The sequence below is a fragment of the Lathyrus oleraceus genome, chromosome 2 (genome assembly GCF_024323335.1).
Source record: "Lathyrus oleraceus cultivar Zhongwan6 chromosome 2, CAAS_Psat_ZW6_1.0, whole genome shotgun sequence".
NCBI classification, from domain to species: Eukaryota; Viridiplantae; Streptophyta; class Magnoliopsida; order Fabales; family Fabaceae; genus Lathyrus; species Lathyrus oleraceus.
The window spans coordinates 427938326-427959444 of record NC_066580.1 but is presented as its reverse complement, the minus strand read 5'-3'; the positions used below and the strand labels follow the sequence as shown (position 1 = coordinate 427959444).

General features: G+C 36.5%; 4 protein-coding genes and 1 pseudogene across 6 annotated transcripts; all 5 read left to right on the top strand.

The window, feature by feature from the left end:
- The first annotated feature begins 586 nt into the window (after window positions 1-586).
- Window positions 587-2041, top strand: LOC127119938 (pentatricopeptide repeat-containing protein At1g31790). The gene has a single exon (XM_051050307.1). The coding sequence runs from the start codon at window positions 710-712 to the stop codon at window positions 1970-1972; it is 1263 nt and encodes a 420-aa protein (XP_050906264.1). The 5' UTR covers window positions 587-709; the 3' UTR covers window positions 1973-2041.
- Window positions 2042-2185: 144 nt separating this feature from the next.
- On the top strand, window positions 2186-6123 carry LOC127119939 (protein root UVB sensitive 1, chloroplastic-like; annotated as a pseudogene).
- A 138-nt stretch (window positions 6124-6261) lies between these two features.
- Window positions 6262-15788, top strand: LOC127119940 (lysine-specific demethylase JMJ32). Of its 3 annotated transcripts, none has more exons than XM_051050310.1 (4): window positions 6262-7080; window positions 7632-7807; window positions 15110-15180; window positions 15260-15788. In XM_051050310.1, the coding sequence occupies exons 1-4, from the start codon at window positions 6418-6420 to the stop codon at window positions 15403-15405; spliced, it is 1056 nt and encodes a 351-aa protein (XP_050906267.1). In that variant the 5' UTR covers window positions 6262-6417; the 3' UTR covers window positions 15406-15788. The 3 variants fall into 3 exon arrangements, with proteins under 3 accessions (XP_050906267.1, XP_050906266.1, XP_050906265.1); XM_051050309.1 differs by lacking the exon at window positions 15110-15180 and adding an exon at window positions 8372-8442; XM_051050308.1 differs by lacking the exons at window positions 15110-15180; window positions 15260-15788 and adding exons at window positions 8372-8442; window positions 8522-9037.
- LOC127119937 (pentatricopeptide repeat-containing protein At1g31790) lies at window positions 10513-12045 on the top strand. Its single transcript, XM_051050306.1, has one exon. The coding sequence runs from the start codon at window positions 10635-10637 to the stop codon at window positions 11895-11897; it is 1263 nt and encodes a 420-aa protein (XP_050906263.1). The 5' UTR covers window positions 10513-10634; the 3' UTR covers window positions 11898-12045.
- LOC127119942 (elongation factor 2) lies at window positions 12429-14121 on the top strand (the record flags this gene model as incomplete). The annotated part of the gene is made up of 1 exon (XM_051050311.1): window positions 12429-14121. A coding segment is annotated over one exon (1542 nt), but the record flags the coding sequence as incomplete, so codon positions are not given.
- Window positions 15789-21119: the final 5331 nt, after the last annotated feature.

Here is a 21119-nt window from a genome sequence, read left to right as displayed (position 1 = left end):
TTTACAAATACCAAGAAAGTTACTCAATATTGTTACTTTTCAAAGAATAATTCTCCTTTTACCTATAATACCCTTAATAATTTATTATATTATTTTACTTTTTTTTCTCTATGTAATAATTACATAAGGGTAATTTTGACAAAAATGCAATTAATACTACCTTAAACTTTATAAGTGACAATTAAAAAGAAATAAAATTGTATCAAGAAAATGACATTTAAAAAGGAACGAAGGGAGTATCATATATCAGAGACTTTAACATTTATAAATTATAAATCATCATTTTTATCTGAATAATCATAAAACTAATTTAACATGCACTGATTTGATAGATTACAAAGATGCATCTTCGTAAGCTCTAAACGAAAGTGTATCTCCGAATCAATAAATATTTAAAATAAGCATTCAAAGGGATATATAAGATGTATTTTAAAATATGTCAGAGATGAATCTTCGATCAATTATAACATTTTGACTTGAAACAAAGTGCGTTTAGAAGTATATCTAAAAAAAAAAAAAACTACTAGCTTTGAGTTTTGTTTTTCCATCCTATTCTATAATCCTATAGGTGGAATAAGAAGAGTAGTGGACACTAGACAAAGACAATTACCACTTACAAGAAAAGGAAAAAAAAGAAAGAAAAAACGGCGATGACAGAAGAAAACATTTTGCGTAATTCGTTGTAGGTTGTCTGTCCGGTCGATGAGAAATGGAAGCCATCGCTGTTCCACCGCCGCCAACAGCACCCACCCACCGTAATGCAGACAGAACTTCAATCACCGCTCCTTCTTCCAACCACCAACTTCACCTTCGATTACCCCTCCGCAACCCCGAACACAAAAACCTCTCTCTCCTTCACAACTCCCCTCGTCACCCCTCTTCACAACCTCTCACTCCTCCGACTAACAAAAAGGAAAAGAACAACAAGAGAAGAAAATGTGCTTCAACTTCACACATCTTGCCTTTGATGGACGCCCTTCACTTTCCTATATCCGTCGACATGTACACCTCTTTGGTCAAAGAATGCACTCTTTCTGGTAACCCAGAAACTGCAATTGAGTTGCATACTCACATAACAAGGAGTGGCGTCGAACCTCCATTGCCTTTAATCAATCGGATTCTCATCATGTTTGTTTCGTGCGGTTTGTTAGACAATGCACGCCATGTGTTTGACTCAATGCTTGTGAGGGATTTTCATTCTTGGGCAATTTTGTTTGTTGCCTATTATGAAAATTCTGAGTATGAGAATGCTACGGATGTTTTTCTCGGCATGTTATGTCAATTGGGTGTGATGGGGTTTCATTTTCCTCCATGGATTTGGTCTTGTCTTCTCACAGCTTGTGCCTACACTGTGAATGTCCCTCTAGGAATGCAGGTCCATGGATGTTTATTAAAGTTGGGTGCCTGTGACCATGTGCTTATAAGTAGCTCTTTAATCAGATTTTATGGGAGATTTAAGTGTTCGGAAGATGCAAACGTTGTTTTTAATAAAGTGTCGCGGCATAACACGTTGACTTGGACTGCTAAAATTGTCAGTGGTTGTAAAGAAATGCATTTCTCTGAGGCTCTTGGTGATTTCAAGGAGATGGGAAGGGTAGGGATAAAGAAGGACAGTTTTACATTTTCCAGTGTTCTCAAGGCATGTGGAAGGATGCGGAATCATGGAAGCTGCGGTGAACAGGTTCATGCTGATACCATCAAATTGGGATTTGACTCAGATAACTATGTGCAGTGTAGTTTGGTAGCCATGTATGGAAGAAGTGGGTTACTAAGAGATGCAAAACTGGTGTTTGAAACAACCCGAAATGAAAGAAATGTCGATAGTTGGAATGCCATGCTTATGGGTTATATACAGAATGGTTTGTACATTGAAGCTGTTAAGTTGGTGTATCAGATGAAAGCTGCTGGCATGCATCCACATGAATCACTGCTTGATAAACTAAGAATTGCTTGTGGCAGTTCTACCTTTTAAAGTACTAATGAACCGAGTAGGTTGTACATAGAATATACTGAAATTTAGACATGCTTTTGTTGTTTCAGACTTATGATGGTCTCCAGTTACATGTCAAAGTATTATAAAGAACTCTATTTTGAAAACTAGTACATTATTGAGAGCTACACATTATTTGAGGAGCCCTAGACAAAAAACTCTTTCTTCACAATTTCAAAAGAAAGTAGGAAAATTTATCTATTTTTATTAAAAGTCACTCATGCCCTTGCAAAAGACAAGTGATTATTTGGAGTATTCATTGTGGAGAGGAGTTCAAGGTGTTGCTTGTCAGGTTAGTGGAGTGTTGGCGACTCAAGCTTTGCTTTTTGCTGTTGGGTTGGGAAAAGGGGCTATTCCAACTGCTGCTGCTATCAATTGGGTGCTTAAGGATGGAATTGGGTATCTCAGTAAGATTTTGTTGTCTGATTTCGGTCGGCATTTTGATGTTAATCCTAAAGGGTGGAGATTGTTTGCTGATCTTCTTGAAAATACTGCTTTTGGCTTGGAGATGTGTACTCCTGCTTTTCCTCATTTGTTTGTACCTATTGGTGCTTTTGCCGGTGCTTCTCGCTCTGCTGCTTCTTTGATTCAGGTGATGATGACAGTTTTCATTATATGTGAACCTCTAGAAACTTATCTATCAACTCATTTTGCTATGCGTTTGAATAGTCACTTAAGCCCGTTTAAGGGTAGTCTTGTGTGTTTCATTCCGCGGTAACGAAAATTGATTTGTCTGAATTTGATTTTAGTTGAAAGTGAGTTGAGCGAAAATGGATTTATGTTTGGATAGTTTGGATCAGAATTGCCTGTGTGTATAGTATATGTTAATAAATTTGATAATGAATTCTATGTCACCGAAGCTAGAAATATTAGCTCTGTCAAATTGGTTTTGGGACTGAAATCAATTCTAAGCCCAGCCAAACAACAATTTATGATCAAATCACGCTCGACTAACCCATATGTGATTTTGAGAAGTATAAATTAGGAACCAAACACAAGCTTAGTAAAGACAAAAGACATTGCAATTAAGTGTCAGTATGATAATATGTAAAAAATGCTTGTTAAACAAACCATTGAGTAGAGGGGTTTCTGTCCTTTGAATTTCACACCATTCATAATAAGACATGTATGTTATGTCCATTCTGTTTTAACATGTCTATCAACTGATTTTGGTATGTGTTTGGATAGTCAATTAAGCCTGTTTAAGGTAGTTTTGTTCATTTGATTCCGCAGTGACAAAAATTAGTTTGACTGAATTGATTATGTGAATTTGATTTTGGTTGAAAATGAGTTGAACGAAATGAATTTATGTTGGGATAGTTTGGATAAGAATTGCATGTGTGTATATGTCAATAAATTTGATAATGAGTTCTGTCACCGAAGCTAGAAATATTAGCTCTGTCGAATTGATTTTAGGACTGAAATCAATTCTAAGTCCAGCTTCCGCCAAACATAACAATTTATGATCAAATCACGTTTGACTAACCCAAATGTAATTTTGAGAGGTACAAACTAGGAACCATACACAAGCTTAGTAAATACGAAAGACATTGCAATTATGTGTCAGTATGATAATATGTGAAAAATGCTTGTTAACCAACCATTGAGTTGAGTGGTTTCGGCCCTTTGAATTTCACACCATTCATAACAGGACATTTATGTTATACTCTGTGCCTAATCCTGTTCTTTTTTATTTTTAAAATAAATACAATATGACATGTATGTTATGTTCACTTCTGTTTTCACACGTCTTTCGAACTTAACCGTAGTGTTCCTAGAATGATTTAATGAAAGCTAACACCAAACACTCTCCCTTATGATCGGGGTGGGTGAAAATGCGAGTAAAAATATATCTTTTTGTCTATTTGGCAATTGGCACCGATAGGTAACTTCGGTTCCTTTGCCAAATTTATTTGCAAATTGAATATGAATATTGAAAAATTTAGGTATTTTAACATTGAAATTAAACTTATAGCTAATTTTCTCTTCACAGGCTTCTACCAGGAGCTGTTTCTTTGCTGGTTTTGCAGCTCAGAGGAATTTTGCTGAGGTGAGCTTTTGCACTTTGACTAAGTTAGATTTTTTATTTAATGAAACTGCAGCAGCTTAATAATAACTTCAATTTGTTATTTGAAAGATCTCCATCTACTAATACTAGTGGCATGAATAACATATTATATGTTTATTTTATTTCTGAAAATAACTATAAATTATAGGTAATTGCTAAAGGTGAAGTTCAAGGAATGGCGAGCAGATTTATTGGTATCGGGCTTGGTATAGGTCTGGGTAACTGCATAGGCTCTTCTACACCTCTTGTTCTTGCTTCTTTTTGCGTCGTGACTTGGATCCACATGTACTCCAATCTAAAGTCTTACCAGTCCATTCAAATACGGACTTTAAATCCTTATCGTGCAAGTAATTTCCAATCTCTCTCTTAAATCTCAACCAGTTTTGTAGAATCTATGTTATGTTACTCTTAAAAAGATTAATGTTGTAAATACAAGTTAATGCTGTCTATGATAGACCTAAAATGGGTTCATCCTTCCATGGACCTTGCCATGGAAGGAGACTTATAACAAATACCAGGCTGCCCTTATAGAATGTTGAAGTTCTTATAGGTTGCAATTGGGCAGCGGTCGTAGAAAACCTTTTTTTAATCAATTGTTGGAAGAGTTGGATTCTAGAAATGCTACTCGGGTTCGATTTGTTTGTTAAAAGGTCAAACTTTATATTCCTTGTTTATTGATTATTTTACCAGGTTTGGTTTTCAGTGAATATCTACTGAGTGGTCAGGCTCCTCCTGTTAAAGAGGTCAATGCTGAGGAACCACTATTTCCAGCTGTACCCATATTAAATGCATATTTTGCAACCAAAGTGAGTTAATATTTCTTCTGTTCTAGTTAATATGAATTTAAATCTTTAAAACAACGTTCCTATCCTCAAGATTAGAAATTTGCTGCTACAATTTGCACGCAAAGTTTGATTTGATTTCATATTGTAACAAGAGGATCTAATCCTGGAAATATTGGACACGAAACATATGGGAAAGTATTGAAAATGATTAGTATTTTGTTTTGTACGATGTGTTACTTATGACTTCATTTTCTTAATAGGCACAACCAATTGTCTTATCATCTGAAGCCAAGGCTGCAGCTGTAGAAATTGAAAGCCGTCTGCAGCTTGGATCAAAACTCAGTGAAATTATCAAGAATAAGGAGGAAGTGCTTGCTCTCTTTTCACTTTATAAAATGAAGGCTACCTTTTGTCCGAGCATATGGGAAAATTCTGTGTAAGTTGTCCCCCATATTCATTTTCAACATGAAAGGAAACTATAGCGACAGGCATTTTCTATTGTGTTTCATGGGTCATAACTATCACATGTTCCTGATTCAGGTGGTGCTTAAAGAAAATTGTTCACAGCAGGATATGCTGAAGGCATTGTTTCAGGTCAACTATCTCTATTGGCTAGAGAAGAATGCAGGAATTGAAGGAAGAGGATCCCTTTATGACTGCAAACCTGGTGGGAGGCTGCAGTTATCTCTAGATTATGCAGAAAGGGAATTCGATCATGCTAGAAATGATGGAGAGTCAGTTAGTTGGATCACAGACGGACTTATTGCAAGGCCTCTGCCTAATAGAATTCGACTGGGCAACACGGAGTGAGCTACTGATATGGTGAATGGCTGGTGGTTTTTCGTACCCGGCCACTTGCTGCATTGTTTTCAAGAGAAATCAAGTTGTACTCAAAATGTATAGGTCCTAGACATCTTTGACGACCGCATTGATTGGTACTTTCCCATTGTTGTTGACAACCCATTCCATGATGGCAGGTAGACAACTATAAACTGTTGAAGCCACAAGGTGTGACTCAAACCACGAGCCAAATTGCCAATTCACATACCTTTTGTCAATGTCAGGAAAAGGACCGAACATACATAATTGGGAAAAATAATACAAAGATTTTACGCCCAAGAGATTGTATCCAACACACAGTTTGAAGTAGTTGTTTATAGTTTGAGATGTAATGAAACGTTAAACTTTGCTTGCTGCAGAACTAAATTTGTATAGATTGCACAAAATCTCACACAAGTGATGTTATTTGACCAATATATACATTGCCTTTGTGCCACAAATGATACACATGCCTTCATGCCATTTTACTAAAAAATAAACTGAAGATTATGACCTTACAAAAGATAACAATAACTATATGAAAGTTGTTAAAGCAAAAACTGTCATCTCTGCATTAAGGCTAGTAGTAGGCAAATGTGTTTTTGTATGTTTTTGTCATGAGTTAAGATAAAAGAGACAGACAAATCAAAAAGACAAGTTCATTCGACTTATGACTTAATTGGAAAAAGATAAATGCTTATTCAAACAATTAAACAATACAGTGATCAAAAGAGCACAAAATAATCACTCTGACAATGGAAGAGAAGATAGAAGAACTATGGAGAGAAGTTAGAGAGGTGAGTTTAGGAAGCAATGGAAGCATAGAAAGATTAGAATCACCACCAACACCACTTCAATTCCTCAAAAACTTCATCAACCCAAACAAACCTTGCATCATCTCCAACTCCATCAACCACTGGCCAGCTCTCTCTTCATGGACCGACCCTTCTTACCTCACTCAAACCCTATCTTCCTCCACCGTCTCCCTCCACCTCACCCCCACCGGCGCCGCCGACTCCATTACATCTCTCCCCTCCTCTTCCTCCCTCTGCTTCGCCTCCGCGCATGTCGAGCGCGTCCCGTTCCCCGACGCGCTTCGCCTCATCAATTCCTCTGACCCGTCGAAGTGTGTTGCGTACGCGCAGCAGCAAAATGATTGTTTTCGTTCCGAGTATTCTTCTCTTGCTGAAGACTGTGATTCTCATATTGGTTGGGCTACCGAAGCTTTTGGTTCGGAGCCCGAAGCGGTTAATCTTTGGATTGGTAACCGTCATTCAAATACTTCTTTTCATAAGGATCACTATGAGAATCTCTATGCTGTTGTTACCGGCGAGAAACGGTTTCTCTTGTTTCCTCCTACTGATGTTCATCGCTTCTACATTCGTCACTACCCTGCTGCTACTTACAAACACTCTCTGGTATTTGCTCTTTTCTCAATCAATTAATTTTCTTGTTGAATTCATGGGGTGTGTATTTTTTAGGACTATTTGGATGACTTAGTTGAACTTATTTACCAACATAAGTACTTGTGAGACCACATGACAGAACTTGCGAAAGTAGCTTTTTGATTTACTTTAAACTGTGATTCTGCTTTATCTTTTATTATAAAAATAGCTTGTATGTAAGCACTTATATAATAAACACTTATAATGATGGGGTTTGTGTGTGTTTGAATTGATTTATTTGAAGTTATCTACTGAAATAAGCACTTGTGTCAATTGATTGATAGAAAAAATAACTAATGAGATGTCATAAGCTTTCTATGATAGCACATGAAAACAACTTATAGTTTATGTTTAAGACAATTTTACTTTTTTATTATAAAAATAGATTATACATAAGCATTTATATGATTAGTGTTTATTACTATGTTATAAGAGCTAAATTAAGTTCTTTGTCCAAAAGGGCCCATGTTTTGGCTTTTGGAGTTTAATTCATTTGGGGTTTTGTGGATTTTTTTATGCTGCAGGAAACTGGAGAGTTTGATTTGGAACTTGAGAAGCCGACTAGGTATGTGCCTTGGTGTAGTGTGGACCCTTTCCCTTCGCCGGAGAATTTGGAGGACGAGATTTCAAAGTTTCCTTTATACTTCAATGGCCCTCCACCCTTTGAGTGTACTGTTAAGGCTGGGGAGATTCTCTACTTGTATGGTTCCTTTCTTTTGCAGTGCATTAAATCACGTATATGTGTTATTTTTCTGTTATTCCTTATTCTTTAACATTATTGAACTTGATGGATGCAATGATTATTCAGCAGTTTTCACTAGTTTATTGAAAGATTCAATGGAAACTTTTGATTTCTGTTAATCATATATTTGTTGAGATAGGGATCAAACTGAAGGGTGTAGACTTAGCCACAGTTCCTGCACTCTGTAATTTACATATGACCAATCATTCATTTACTTCTACTTACCAAAGAAGTGTGTGAATTCTGTAAGCTAGAGCCTATCATGGTTAACAACCCGAGTAAAACATATTAAGCATTCTTTCCGAATATCGATGTTGCATACCTATGCCATAACATGATATCATCACTACTAGATAGCCATACAACATTTACCTAGTCATTCTGTCCTAACATTTTTGCACTACAGCGCAATGAGTGAATGTATGACATTGATATCATTGAATAATTTTGAGTGTCCTTTATGTGTATATATGTATGTATGTATATGGTAATGCTGGTAATGATAGGATGGAATGAATGCAGGCCAAGCATGTGGTTCCATCATGTTAGACAAAGTGGGGATGGCGGAGAGTTAACTATTGCAGTAAACTATTGTAAGGATCAATCCTCGTATTTTCTGGTCCATATCCAACACTAATAAAGAGATTTTGATACAAGTTTTATTTTATGCAGGGTATGATATGCAGTTTGACATTAAATATGCTTATTTCAACTTTTTACAATCTATTGATTACCAATCTCCTACGAATCCAACAATGCCCGAGACATTATGTGAGAAGATTGATTCAGGTCTTGATGGTGATGATGACACTAAATGAGTTCTCATTTCTCAGCTGGTAATTTTCAGAAAAATGTGTGGGATTCAAGCTAATGCTGAAGACCAAAAAAATCAAGGCCACATGAGCAAACACAACAAAAACAATGTGGGGAAGCATTATTTTCCAAAACAAGCAGTTACTTCCTTGTCGTTGATTTGATTTTTGCCGAGTGCCGACACAATTTTGTTCCGTCCTTCATTTGTATCAATATCATATGATATGAATAATATCAATTCAACCATTACCATTTTCCCTTTCTGGTGGGAGTGTTGTTATAGTTCTGTTGGAGAAGGGCCAAAATAAACATCTACATTATTTGTCCAAACTCCTTTTAGCCATTCGTATTTATACACTATCTATTCACTCATTACATTTAATTCTCTCCCCTATGACTGTTTCTGTTATGTGTGTATTTGACAACAAAAATTGTCTCATTTTCACCTTTAGCAATTACCTATAATTTATAGTTATTTTCAGAAAGAAAATAATACATATAAGTAAAATAAACATATAATATGTTATTCATCCACTAGTATTAGTAGATGGAGATCTTTCAAACAACAAATTGAAGCTATTATTAAGCTGCTGCAGTTTCATTAAATAAAAAATCTAACTTTGTCAAAGTGCAAACGCTCACCTCAGCAAAATTCCTCTGAGCTGCGAAACCAGCAAAGAAACAGCTCCTGGTAGAAGCCTGTGAAGAGAAAATTAGCTATAAGTTTAATTTCAATGTTAAAATACCTAAATTTTTCAATATTCATATTCAATTTGCAAATTAATTTGGCAAAGGAACAGAAGTTACCTATCGGTGCCAATTGCCAAATAGACAAAAAGATATATTTTTACTTGCATTTTCACCCACCCCGATCATAAGGGAGAGTGTTTGGTGTTAGCTTTCATTAAATCATTCTAGGAACACTACGGTTAAGTTCGAAAGAAGTGCGAAAACAGAAGTGAACATAACATACATGTCCTATTGTATTTATTTTAAAAATAAAAAAGAACAGGATTAGGCACAGAGTATAACATAAATGTCCTGTTATGAATGGTGTGAAATTCAAAGTGCCGAAACCATTCAACTGAATGGTTGGTTAACAAGCATTTTTCACATAATATCATAATGACACTTAATTGCAATGTCTTTCGTATTTTCTAAGCTTGTGTATGGTTCCTAGTTTGTACCTCTCAAAATCAGGTTTGGGTTAGTTAAACGTGATTTGATCATAAATTGTTATGTTGGAGGAAGCTGGACTTGGAATTGATTTCAGTCCCAAAATCAATTCAACAGAGCTAATATTTGTAGCTTTGGTGACAGAATTCATTAACAAATTTATTGATATATACACACAGCCAATTCTTATTCAAACTATCCAAACATAAATTCATAGGGGTAATTTTGACAAAAATGCAATTAATACTATCTTAAACTTTATAAGTGACAATTAAAAAGAAATAAAATTGTATCAAGAAAATGACATTTAAAAAGGAACGAAGGGAGTATCATATATCAGAGACTTTAACATTTATAAATTATAAATCATCATTTTTATCTGAATAATCATAAAACTAATTTAACATGCACTGATTTGATAGATTACAAAGATGCATCTTCGTAAGCTCTAAACGAAGGTGTATCTCCGAATCAATAAATATTTAAAATAAGCATTCAAAGGGATATATGAGATGTATTTTAAAATATGTCAGAGATGAATCTTCGATCAATTATAACATTTTGACTTGAAACAAAGTGCGTTTAGAAGTATATCTAAAAAAAAAACTACTAGCTTTGAGTTTTGTTTTTTTCCATCCTATTCTATAATCCTATAGGTGGAATAAGAAGAGTAGTGGACACTAGACAAAGACAATTACCACTTACCAGAAAAGAAAAAAAAAAAAGAAAAAACGGCGATGACAGAAGAAAACATTTTGTGTAATTCGTTGTAGGTTGTCTGTCCGGTCGATGAGAAATGGAAGCCATCGCTGTTCCACCGCCGCCAACAGCACCCACCCACCGTAATGCAGACAGAACTTCAATCACCGCTCCTTCTTCCAACCACCAACTTCACCTTCGATTACCCCTCCGCAACCCCGAACACAAAAACCTCTCTCTCCTTCACAACTCCCCTCGTCACCCCTCTTCACAACCTCTCACTCCTCCGACTAACAAAAAGGAAAAGAACAACAAGAGAAGAAAATGTGCTTCAACTTCACACATCTTGCCTTTGATGGACGCCCTTCACTTTCCTATATCCGTCGACATGTACACCTCTTTGGTCAAAGAATGCACTCTTTCTGGTAACCCAGAAACTGCAATTGAGTTGCATACTCACATAACAAGGAGTGGCGTCGAACCTCCATTGCCTTTAATCAATCGGATTCTCATCATGTTTGTTTCGTGCGGTTTGTTAGACAATGCACGCCATGTGTTTGACTCAATGCTTGTGAGGGATTTTCATTCTTGGGCAATTTTGTTTGTTGCCTATTATGAAAATTCTGAGTATGAGAATGCTACGGATGTTTTTCTCGGCATGTTATGTCAATTGGGTGTGATGGGGTTTCATTTTCCTCCATGGATTTGGTCTTGTCTTCTCACAGCTTGTGCCTACACTGTGAATGTCCCTCTAGGAATGCAGGTCCATGGATGTTTATTAAAGTTGGGTGCTTGTGACCATGTGCTTATAAGTAGCTCTTTAATCAGATTTTACGGGAGATTTAAGTGTTCGGAAGATGCAAACGTTGTTTTTAATAAAGTGTCGCGGCATAACACGTTGACTTGGACTGCTAAAATTGTCAGTGGTTGTAAAGAAATGCATTTCTCCGAGGCTCTTGGTGATTTCAAGGAGATGGGAAGGGTAGGGATAAAGAAGGACAGTTTTACATTTTCCAGTGTTCTCAAGGCATGTGGAAGGATGCGGAATCATGGAAGCTGCGGTGAACAGGTTCATGCTGATACCATCAAATTGGGATTTGACTCAGATAACTATGTGCAGTGTAGTTTGGTAGCCATGTATGGAAGAAGTGGGTTACTAAGAGATGCAAAACTGGTGTTTGAAACAACCCGAAATGAAAGAAATGTCGATAGTTGGAATGCCATGCTTATGGGTTATATACAGAATGGTTTGTACATTGAAGCTGTTAAGTTTGTGTATCAGATGAAAGCTGCTGGCATGCATCCACATGAATCACTGCTTGATAAACTAAGAATTGCTTGTGGCAGTTCTACCTTTTAAAGTACTAATGAACCGAGTAGGTTGTACATAGAATATACTGAAATTTAGACATGCTTTTGTTGTTTCAGAGTTATGATGGTCTCCAGTTACATGTCAAAGTATTATAAAGAACTCTACTTTGAAAACTAGTACATTATTGAGAGCTACACATTATTTGAGGAGCCCTACACAAAAAACTCTTTCTTCACAATTTCAAAAGAAAGTAGGAAAATTTATCTATTTTTATTAAAAGTCACTCATGCCCTTGCAAAAGAAAAGTATAAAAAATAAATAGTTTTCTTATATGTACTGAAATTTTTTATGGCCAAGAGAGTTAGATTACTTGTTCTGGGTGTTTGTAGTTCAAACTTAGTTGGGAGTGTTATCAGAATTGAAGATTTAATCAGATTGGAGAAACTTAAATCAGCTTGTAGCTATTTTTATGAGATTGATTTAATTAGATTTGCTTCCTCTAATCAAATCATGATCAATTTGAGATTTTTTTTAAAAAATAATCAGTTTTTTTAAAAAAATTTCAAAAATAATCAATAATTCAAAAAAAAAAAAAAAAAACCATGGATCACTTGGTTTGTTTGTATTCAGAGGTATTGTGTTGAGAATTTGTATGAAGGTCCCCTTGATGATCAATATGCTACTGCTATCAGAAATTGTGATCCTGATGGTCCTCTCATGCTTTATGTGTCAAAGATGATTCCAGCATCTGATAAAGGAAGGTTTTTTGCCTTTGGCCGTGTCTTTGCTGGTAAAGTTTCAACAGGTTTGAAGGTCAGAATTATGGGACCAAATTTTGTACCTGGGGAGAAGAAAGATTTGTATGTGAAGAGTGTTCAGAGAACTGTCATTTGGATGGGAAAGAGGCAGGAGACTGTTGAAGATGTTCCTTGTGGTAACACAGTTGCTTTGGTTGGTTTGGATCAATTTATCACCAAGAATGCTACTCTGACAAATGAGAAGGAAGTCGATGCACACCCTATTCGTGCTATGAAGTTTTCTGTCTCACCTGTTGTGCGTGTTGCTGTTCAGTGCAAGGTTGCTTCAGATCTTCCTAAGCTTGTTGAAGGTCTCAAGCGTCTTGCTAAGTCAGATCCTATGGTTGTTTGTACCATTGAGGAGTCTGGAGAACACATTGTTGCTGGTGCAGGAGAGCTTCATCTAGAAATCTGTTTGAAGGACTTGCAGGATGATTTCATGGGTGGGGCTGAAATTGTCAAATCCGACCCTGTTGTGTCATTCAGAGAGACTGTTCTTGAGAGGTCATGCCGCACAGTGATGAGCAAGTCTCCCAACAAGCACAACCGTTTGTATATGGAAGCAAGATCACTGGAAGATGGGCTTGCAGAGGCCATTGATGATGGCAAGATTGGACCAAGGGATGACCCCAAGATTCGTTCTAAAATCTTGTCAGAAGAGTATGGTTGGGATAAGGATCTTGCTAAGAAAATCTGGTGTTTTGGACCTGAGACCACTGGACCCAACATGGTGGTTGATATGTGTAAGGGAGTTCAGTACTTGAATGAAATCAAGGATTCTGTAGTTGCAGGGTTCCAATGGGCATCCAAAGAAGGTGCTTTGTCAGAAGAAAACATGAGAGGTATCTGCTTTAAAGTGTGTGATGTTGTGTTGCACACTGATGCTATTCACAGAGGTGGTGGTCAGGTCATTCCTACTGCCAGGAGAGTCATCTACGCGTCACAGCTGACAGCCAAACCCAGGCTTCTTGAGCCTGTTTACATGGTTGAAATCCAAGCTCCTGAGCAAGCTCTTGGTGGTATCTACAGTGTTCTTAACCAGAAACGTGGTCACGTGTTTGAAGAAATGCAGAGGCCTGGTACTCCACTTTACAACATCAAAGCATACCTTCCTGTTATTGAGTCTTTTGGATTCTCCAGCCAATTGAGGGCTGCAACATCTGGGCAGGCTTTCCCTCAGTGTGTGTTTGATCACTGGGACATGATGTCCTCGGATCCATTGGAGGCTGGTTCACAAGCTTCAGTACTTGTTACTGATATTCGTAAGAGAAAAGGTTTGAAGGAGCAGATGACCCCACTCTCTGATTTTGAAGACAAGATTTAAATTTATAACTGTTTTATTTTTATCATGATTTTAATCTCTATAATACTTTGTTACCCTAGTTTTTATAGTTCAGTATCCTGAGTTTTGTTTCTGGCTTTGTTTTGCCAGTGAATTATGCTGTGTATTTCGGAATATTAATGTTTGCATTGTATTTTTGGTGGTCGTCAAACTTATTATGCAAGTTTTATTTTAAAAGTACTCCCTTTCAATAATGTTGCTTATTTGAGACGATAGTGCTTAAATTATTCCATTGCTACTGCCAACTGTTTAATAGGGTTGGTTAATTATTAAAACTGATGACAGTGCTATTTATCTGTGCGAGAGCTGATTAGTTAGATTGTTAGGCTAATCACACAATTTTAAATGAAAGGAGAAAACTTGAGAAAGAACAATTTTGAATTTTGAGTTGTTGCTTTGTTTGACAACACAATTTTACTTGCCGGAGTTGGTCTATTCTAAATATTGCGGACGATTGCCTTTGTTGGTGCCTAGGATCGGCCAATCAATCCCTAAGTCCTATTCTAATTGAAACAATGAGGGCTAGACTTAAAATAAATGTAATTCTAATAATTAAAAATGGTACATGGTCTTTTGCAGTGCATTAAATCACGTATATGTGTTATTTTTCTGTTATTCCTTATTCTTTAACATTATTGAACTTGATGGATGCAATGATTATTCAGCAGTTTTCACTAGTTTATTGAAAGATTCAATGGAAACTTTTGATTTCTATTAGTCATATATTTGTTGAGATAGGAATCAAACTGAAGGGTATAGACTTAGCCACAGTTCCAGCACTCTGTAATTTACATATGACCAATCATTCATTTACTTCTACTTACCAAAGAAGTGTGTGAATTCTGTAAGCTAGAGCCTATCATGGTTAACAACCCGAGTAACACATATTAAGCATTCTTTCCGAAAGTCGATGTTGCATACCTATGCCATAACATGATATCATCACTACTAGATAGCCATACAACATTTACCTAGTCATTCTGTCCCAACATTTTTGCACTACAGCGCAATGAGTGAATGTATGACATTGATATCATTGAATAATTTTGAGTGTCCTTTATGTGTATATATGTATGTATGTATATGGTAATGCTGGTAATGATAGGATGGAATGAATGCAGGCCAAGCATGTGGTTCCATCATGTTAGACAAAGTGGGGATGGCGGAGAGTTAACTATTGCAGTAAACTATTGTAAGGATCAATCCTCGTATTTTCTGGTCCATATCCAACACTAATAAAGAGATTTTGATACAAGTTTTATTTTATGCAGGGTATGATATGCAGTTTGACATTAAATATGCTTATTTCAACTTTTTACAATCTATTGATTACCAATCTCCTACGAATCCAACAATGCCTGAGACATTATGCGAGGAGATTGATTCAGGTCTTGATGGTGATGATGACACTAAATGAGTTCTCATTTCTCAGCTGGTAATTTTCAGAAAAATGTGTGGGATTCAAGCTAATGCTGAAGACCAAAAAAATCAAGGCCACATGAGCAAACACAATAAAAACAATGTGGGGAAGCATTATTTTCCAAAACAAGCAGTTACTTCCTTGCCGTTGATTTGATTTTTGCCGAGTGCCGACACAATTTTGTTCCGTCCTTCATTTGTATCAATATCATATGATATGTATAATATCAATTCAACCATTACCATTTTCCCTTTCTGGTGGGAGTGTTGTTATAGTTCTGTTGGAGGAAACTGTCCCAAAAGGGCCAAAATAAACATCTACATTATTTGTCCAAACTCCTTTTAGCCATTCGTATTTATACACTATCTATTCACTCATTACATTTAATTCTCTCCCCTATGACTGTTTCTGTTATGTGTGTATTTGACAACAAAAATTGTCTCATTTTCTAAGCAATACTCATGATTACTTGTGATGGAGTTTCGGGGAAATGTTGGATTGTTTGTATAATGAAGATAAAGGTGCATGGAATGAGAATGTTGGGATGCTTGATGATGTCACATTATTTAGGTAGATTCTCACTTCAAAACTAGTTTTTATGTTATCAAAATATTCATCCTAATTAGAAAACAAGAAATAGCACCGAAGCCGGGTCCGACTTGTTGTTCTATCAGAGTTATCACGAGACCGACTCTAATGTGCTTGCTTTGTAGTTATGTGAACCCTGACCGAGTTCTGACTCGTGTCAAGTTTATGATTATCCGATCTACTTACTTCTTTGTACTCGGTTTGTAAATGCTCGATCTTTGGAAATTCCGGGATGTACAACTATCATTTATCCTAACTAGAAAATAGCAAATACCGAAGATAGTAGCATGGGTTAGGGAAAGGGAGGGTACACCATGTTTGTGTTAGATTGATGAAGCATAGAAAAATTTAACCAAGGAATGATGTTTGTCACTAAAGTGTATGTGAATGAGTTTGAATTACAAAGATTGCGAAAAAAATTCAAAAACGCTCAAACCATTCCTATTTATAAGTGAGAGCTAATGGATGACACATATCAACTAAAGAAAGGAGTTACGAAACCAACGATTAGATTTATCCTCGAAGATACATACAAACTCAAATGCACTACAAGCTGTGTTAGGCCCTAACTTGTTGCATCAGTACACACATTAAAAGTAGGCAAAAAAATGTTTCCATGATAAAAACGTATTTAATGTGCCTGTTCACCGGTACTTTTTCAACTTATGTCAAACTTTTCAAGTCTAGCTCACCCCAAAAAACGTCTTGGAGGCTGGTCAAAATCGTTAAAGACTTCCTCGACTCACTCAGCGTCCAACAAAGTCTTAGGGGAAATTGTTTTAGGTCGATCCAAATAGTTAAGGTCCAATTCATCTCAAATCCACTCAATGTGATCCAAGGTATAAATCAGTTCACACGAGAATGCAAGATACACTTTCTGATATACACTTTCACTAAACTCATCTTGAGCCTTGAACTAACTTGGGCGTTGGAGTGCTAACCATGCAAATCCACCCCACATCATCGTATTGGAGATCATCACCGTCAATTCAAAATATTCAGTTCATCTAGTGCATTTATTTCTAGTTCCCAAATGAAAAAAATAATTTTAACATGAGAATGAGATAATATTTGTAATCTTATATACGCCATGTGGGAAAATTTTATCTTGTACCCCTACAGTTAGCCTCATACCCCTACAAAAATTTAAAAATTCCCATTCTACCCTTAATTGATTTTAACCAATTTACCATTTCATTTTTACCATTCAGTTGAAAATTTCAGAAATTACACTTTCACACCCCTCGCACCGGAACTCCTGCAAAAAGACTTCCGGTATGTATTTTTCCCAAACCGGAAGACTTCAAGAATGACTTCCGGAACACACAAAACAATGAACCGGAAGACTTCATGAAAGAGTTCCGGTTCAATCAGAAAAAATTTACAAAACTGGAACACTTCTTGAAAGAGTTCCGGTGAACAAATTTACACATACCGGAACTCTTTGGAGAAGTGTTCTGGTTTGTATTATATGTGTTCCGGAACTCTTTCATGAAGTCTTCCGGTTCGCTTTTTTATTTTATTTTTTTTTAATCTATTTTTCATTTTGCAGGAATGAAAAATCTTCCCCAAATATGTGTAGATACTACTGATGCGTTTATGACGACGGAAAGATTTGGTACACGAGAAGAGGTTATCAGATGGATTAAAGAGGTTGGAATCGATAATAAAGTAACTGCTATTATCAGTCGTTCAGATACTGAAACGGGGAAGAGAGGGAGAAGTAACAAAATAATATTTGGTTGTGATAAAGGTGGGAAACACAAGATTAGTGATAGTGGTACCCAAAGTGCGTCCAAGAAATGTGGATGCCCATTTAAAATCAGGTCGACTCCGGCGAAAGATGGATCTGGTTGGAAGATTGATGTAAAATGTGGGTTACATAATCATGGTTTACCTGATAGATTAGAAGGCCATTCGTTTATTGGTAGGTTGACCACAGATGAGAAGCAACATGTCGCTGATTTGGCAAAGAGACATGTACCACCTAGACACATATTGCTTTCCTTGCAAGACCGATATCCTGAGAATGTCACTCGGATTACGCAAATATACAAGCATAAGAGTGTGATACAAAAAGAGATAAGAGGTCCTAGGAGTGAGATACAACATCTGTTTAAACTTATTGAGGATGCAGGCTATGTCTATTGGAGTAGAAAAAAGGATGACTCGGAAGTGGTGAGAGAGATATTTTGGGCACATCCTGATTCAGTTAAGTTGTTGAATATTTTTCCGATTGTGTTAGTTATGGATAGCACCTACAAGACAAACAAATATAGACAACCTTTGTTTGAAATTGTTGGCATGACATCGACTGAGTTGACTTTTGCTGTTGGATTTGCGTATATGGAGTCTGAGCAAACAGAGAATTTTTGCTGGATATTGGAGAAATTAAAAGAGTTGTTTGTGAAGAAAGACATGTGTCCATAAGTGATTTTGACAGATAGAGATCTTGCTTTGATGAAAGCAATTGAAATTGTGTTTCCCAGGTCGATTAATTTGCTATGTAGATTTCACATTAACAAAAACGTTGGTGCCAAATGCAAACAACATGTGGTGAATGACCTGCAAAAGACGATAGACACATTATGGATGGAAGTTGTCTGGGCTAGTGATGAGGTTGAGTATGGCCAACGGTTGCATCAACTTGAGCAAGCATGTGTTGATTATAGTGGATTTATTAATTATGTGAAAGACACATGGTTGACTCCACATAGGCATAGATTTGTTGGAGCATGGATTAATCGAGTGCTACATTTGGGTAACACAACGAATAATCGGTACGTCTTATAATTTTGTATGTGTTATTTTTATATCTGATATCATTTCTATGTATTTTTTATGTGTTAATTTTCAATATTTTTAGGGTTGAATCTGCTCATTGGAAGTTAAAGCAGATGTTAGGAAACAGTATAGGTGACATGGTCAAATGTTGGGAAGCCATGAATAACAACTTGAGGTTACAACTGGGAAACATTAAAGCTTCTTTTCAAAAGAGTTTTTACGAAGTTAAGCACGCACACGTAAGTCCCTTTTATGGTTATTTGCGTGGTTCCGTATCTCGAGCTGCTTTGAGACGTATTGTTGAAGAGTTATTGAGAGTTGATTATGTTGGAACTAACAGGCAAATATGTGGTTGTACTCTTAGAACATCTTATGGGTTACCTTGTGCTTGTGAGTTAGGAAGATACACACTAGGTGGTATACCGATACCCATTGATGTTGTTCATGTTCATTGGAGGAAACTAACTATGGAAGTTGAGTTAGAGGTAGGTGAAGATGATGGATCAGAGGTGGATATGACTTCTGCAATGGATGAGTTATGGAGACGATTTAGGTCATTAGATGTTATTGGGAAAAGGGCATTAAAGAGTAGGGTATGTGAACTAGCATACCCAACAATGACTCCATTGTGTCCACCACCTGAGAAACTAAAAACCAAAGGAGGAGTGAAGAAGAAAGGGAAAAAACCAGCAGAATATGATGTTTATAGGGACCCTTCGTATCATGAGTATGTTGATAAGGCATCTCAATCTTCATAAAGGCAATCTCAACCATCACAGACTTCGAAGAAGATAAAATTATCAAAGAAGCAACCACAATTCATTCTTCAATTTCCTAATCATATTAGGTCATACATTGAAGATGTAGTTAATGTTGAATCAGATGGTAATTGTGGATTTAGAGTCATTGCATCACTGCATGGATATGGTGAGGATGGTTGGCCAATGGTTCGCAGAGAGTTGGGGTTGGAAATAATAGACAAGGATAGGTCAACTTTGTATGACAAGTTATTTTCTAATCGGTTGTCAGAAGTGAGAGAATCTTTGATGATAGAATCCTTTGGTTCACAACCACCTGAAAAATGGTTGAGTCTACCAGATATGGGTTACTTGATAGCGAATCGCTATAATGTTGTACTTGTCTGTTTAGGCAATCCGTGCATGACTTTCTTTCCGATGACAAGTTCACATTCACCAAATGTCTCTATTTATTGCATTGGTTTTGTTAACCACAATCATTGGGTTCAGGTACGTATTTATATGCCTAAATATTTTAATTATTTCACTACATTATTTCAGTTAATATTTTATGTTATATGACTTAATATTTTAATTATTTTACTTTAGCAGGTTAACATGAAAGAGGGGTTTCCATTGCCACCGGTCACATTAGATTGGAAGAAATTTCGTTCTCATATAACAACTACTTGGATGTTAGGATTTGCAGGACGTATGCAACATTGACAATTACTTACACCTGTATTAGCATCATTATGTACTCAAAACATAAATATGTAATAAAAACATGAATTTTATATTATGTCTATTATATTCAGTTCTAAAACTTAATACATAAATCAATGTGAACGAGAAATATGAAAAGCTTCAAATAAATCAGAAAACTGTGGATCTTCCTCTTCGGCATTAACCTGTCTCAGATAGCGATGAATCAATGTAGATACACGAGCCCAATCAGGATCAGATGGCCCGGCGTCATATACAGGTACTGGTACCTCTCTAGGATCGTCACGATGGGGAGGGACCAACCGTGGATGGGAAACACGATAATACCACTTCAGATAACCATCTTTTACATCAGATGGAGTGGTGGCCACGGTAGATGGACCGATCACAGCGATAAAACTCTGATGGTAACTGATCCAATCAACATCAATATCCTTCGCCATCATACAATCCAGAGGTGGAGATGGAACATACTGCCTATACCCGAACTGACGTAAACATCTATCAGGCAAGTATGGAACAACTGTTTCACCCCACTTCAAACAGCCCCTGTAAAGACATATCTCATCAAATACACGCCATGCTCTATGATCCTCAAATAAACGCCATATGACGTCGGCAGGTGTCAGCTCGTCCAAAATAGGTCGTAAATCATCAACCTTCAGGACTCCCTGCCTATACGACCATCTCGTCACCCGGGGAAGACCACATTTATCAACAGGTTTCCAATTCTCCCCTCTTTTTCCAACAGTTGGAAAGTACTCGTGAATCCAACACTGTTACAAAATACAAACATAATAAATAAAATAAATTAAGTTAACATATTTTATAAAATGAATCCAACACTTAATAAACAAAATTAAATTATATACCTGT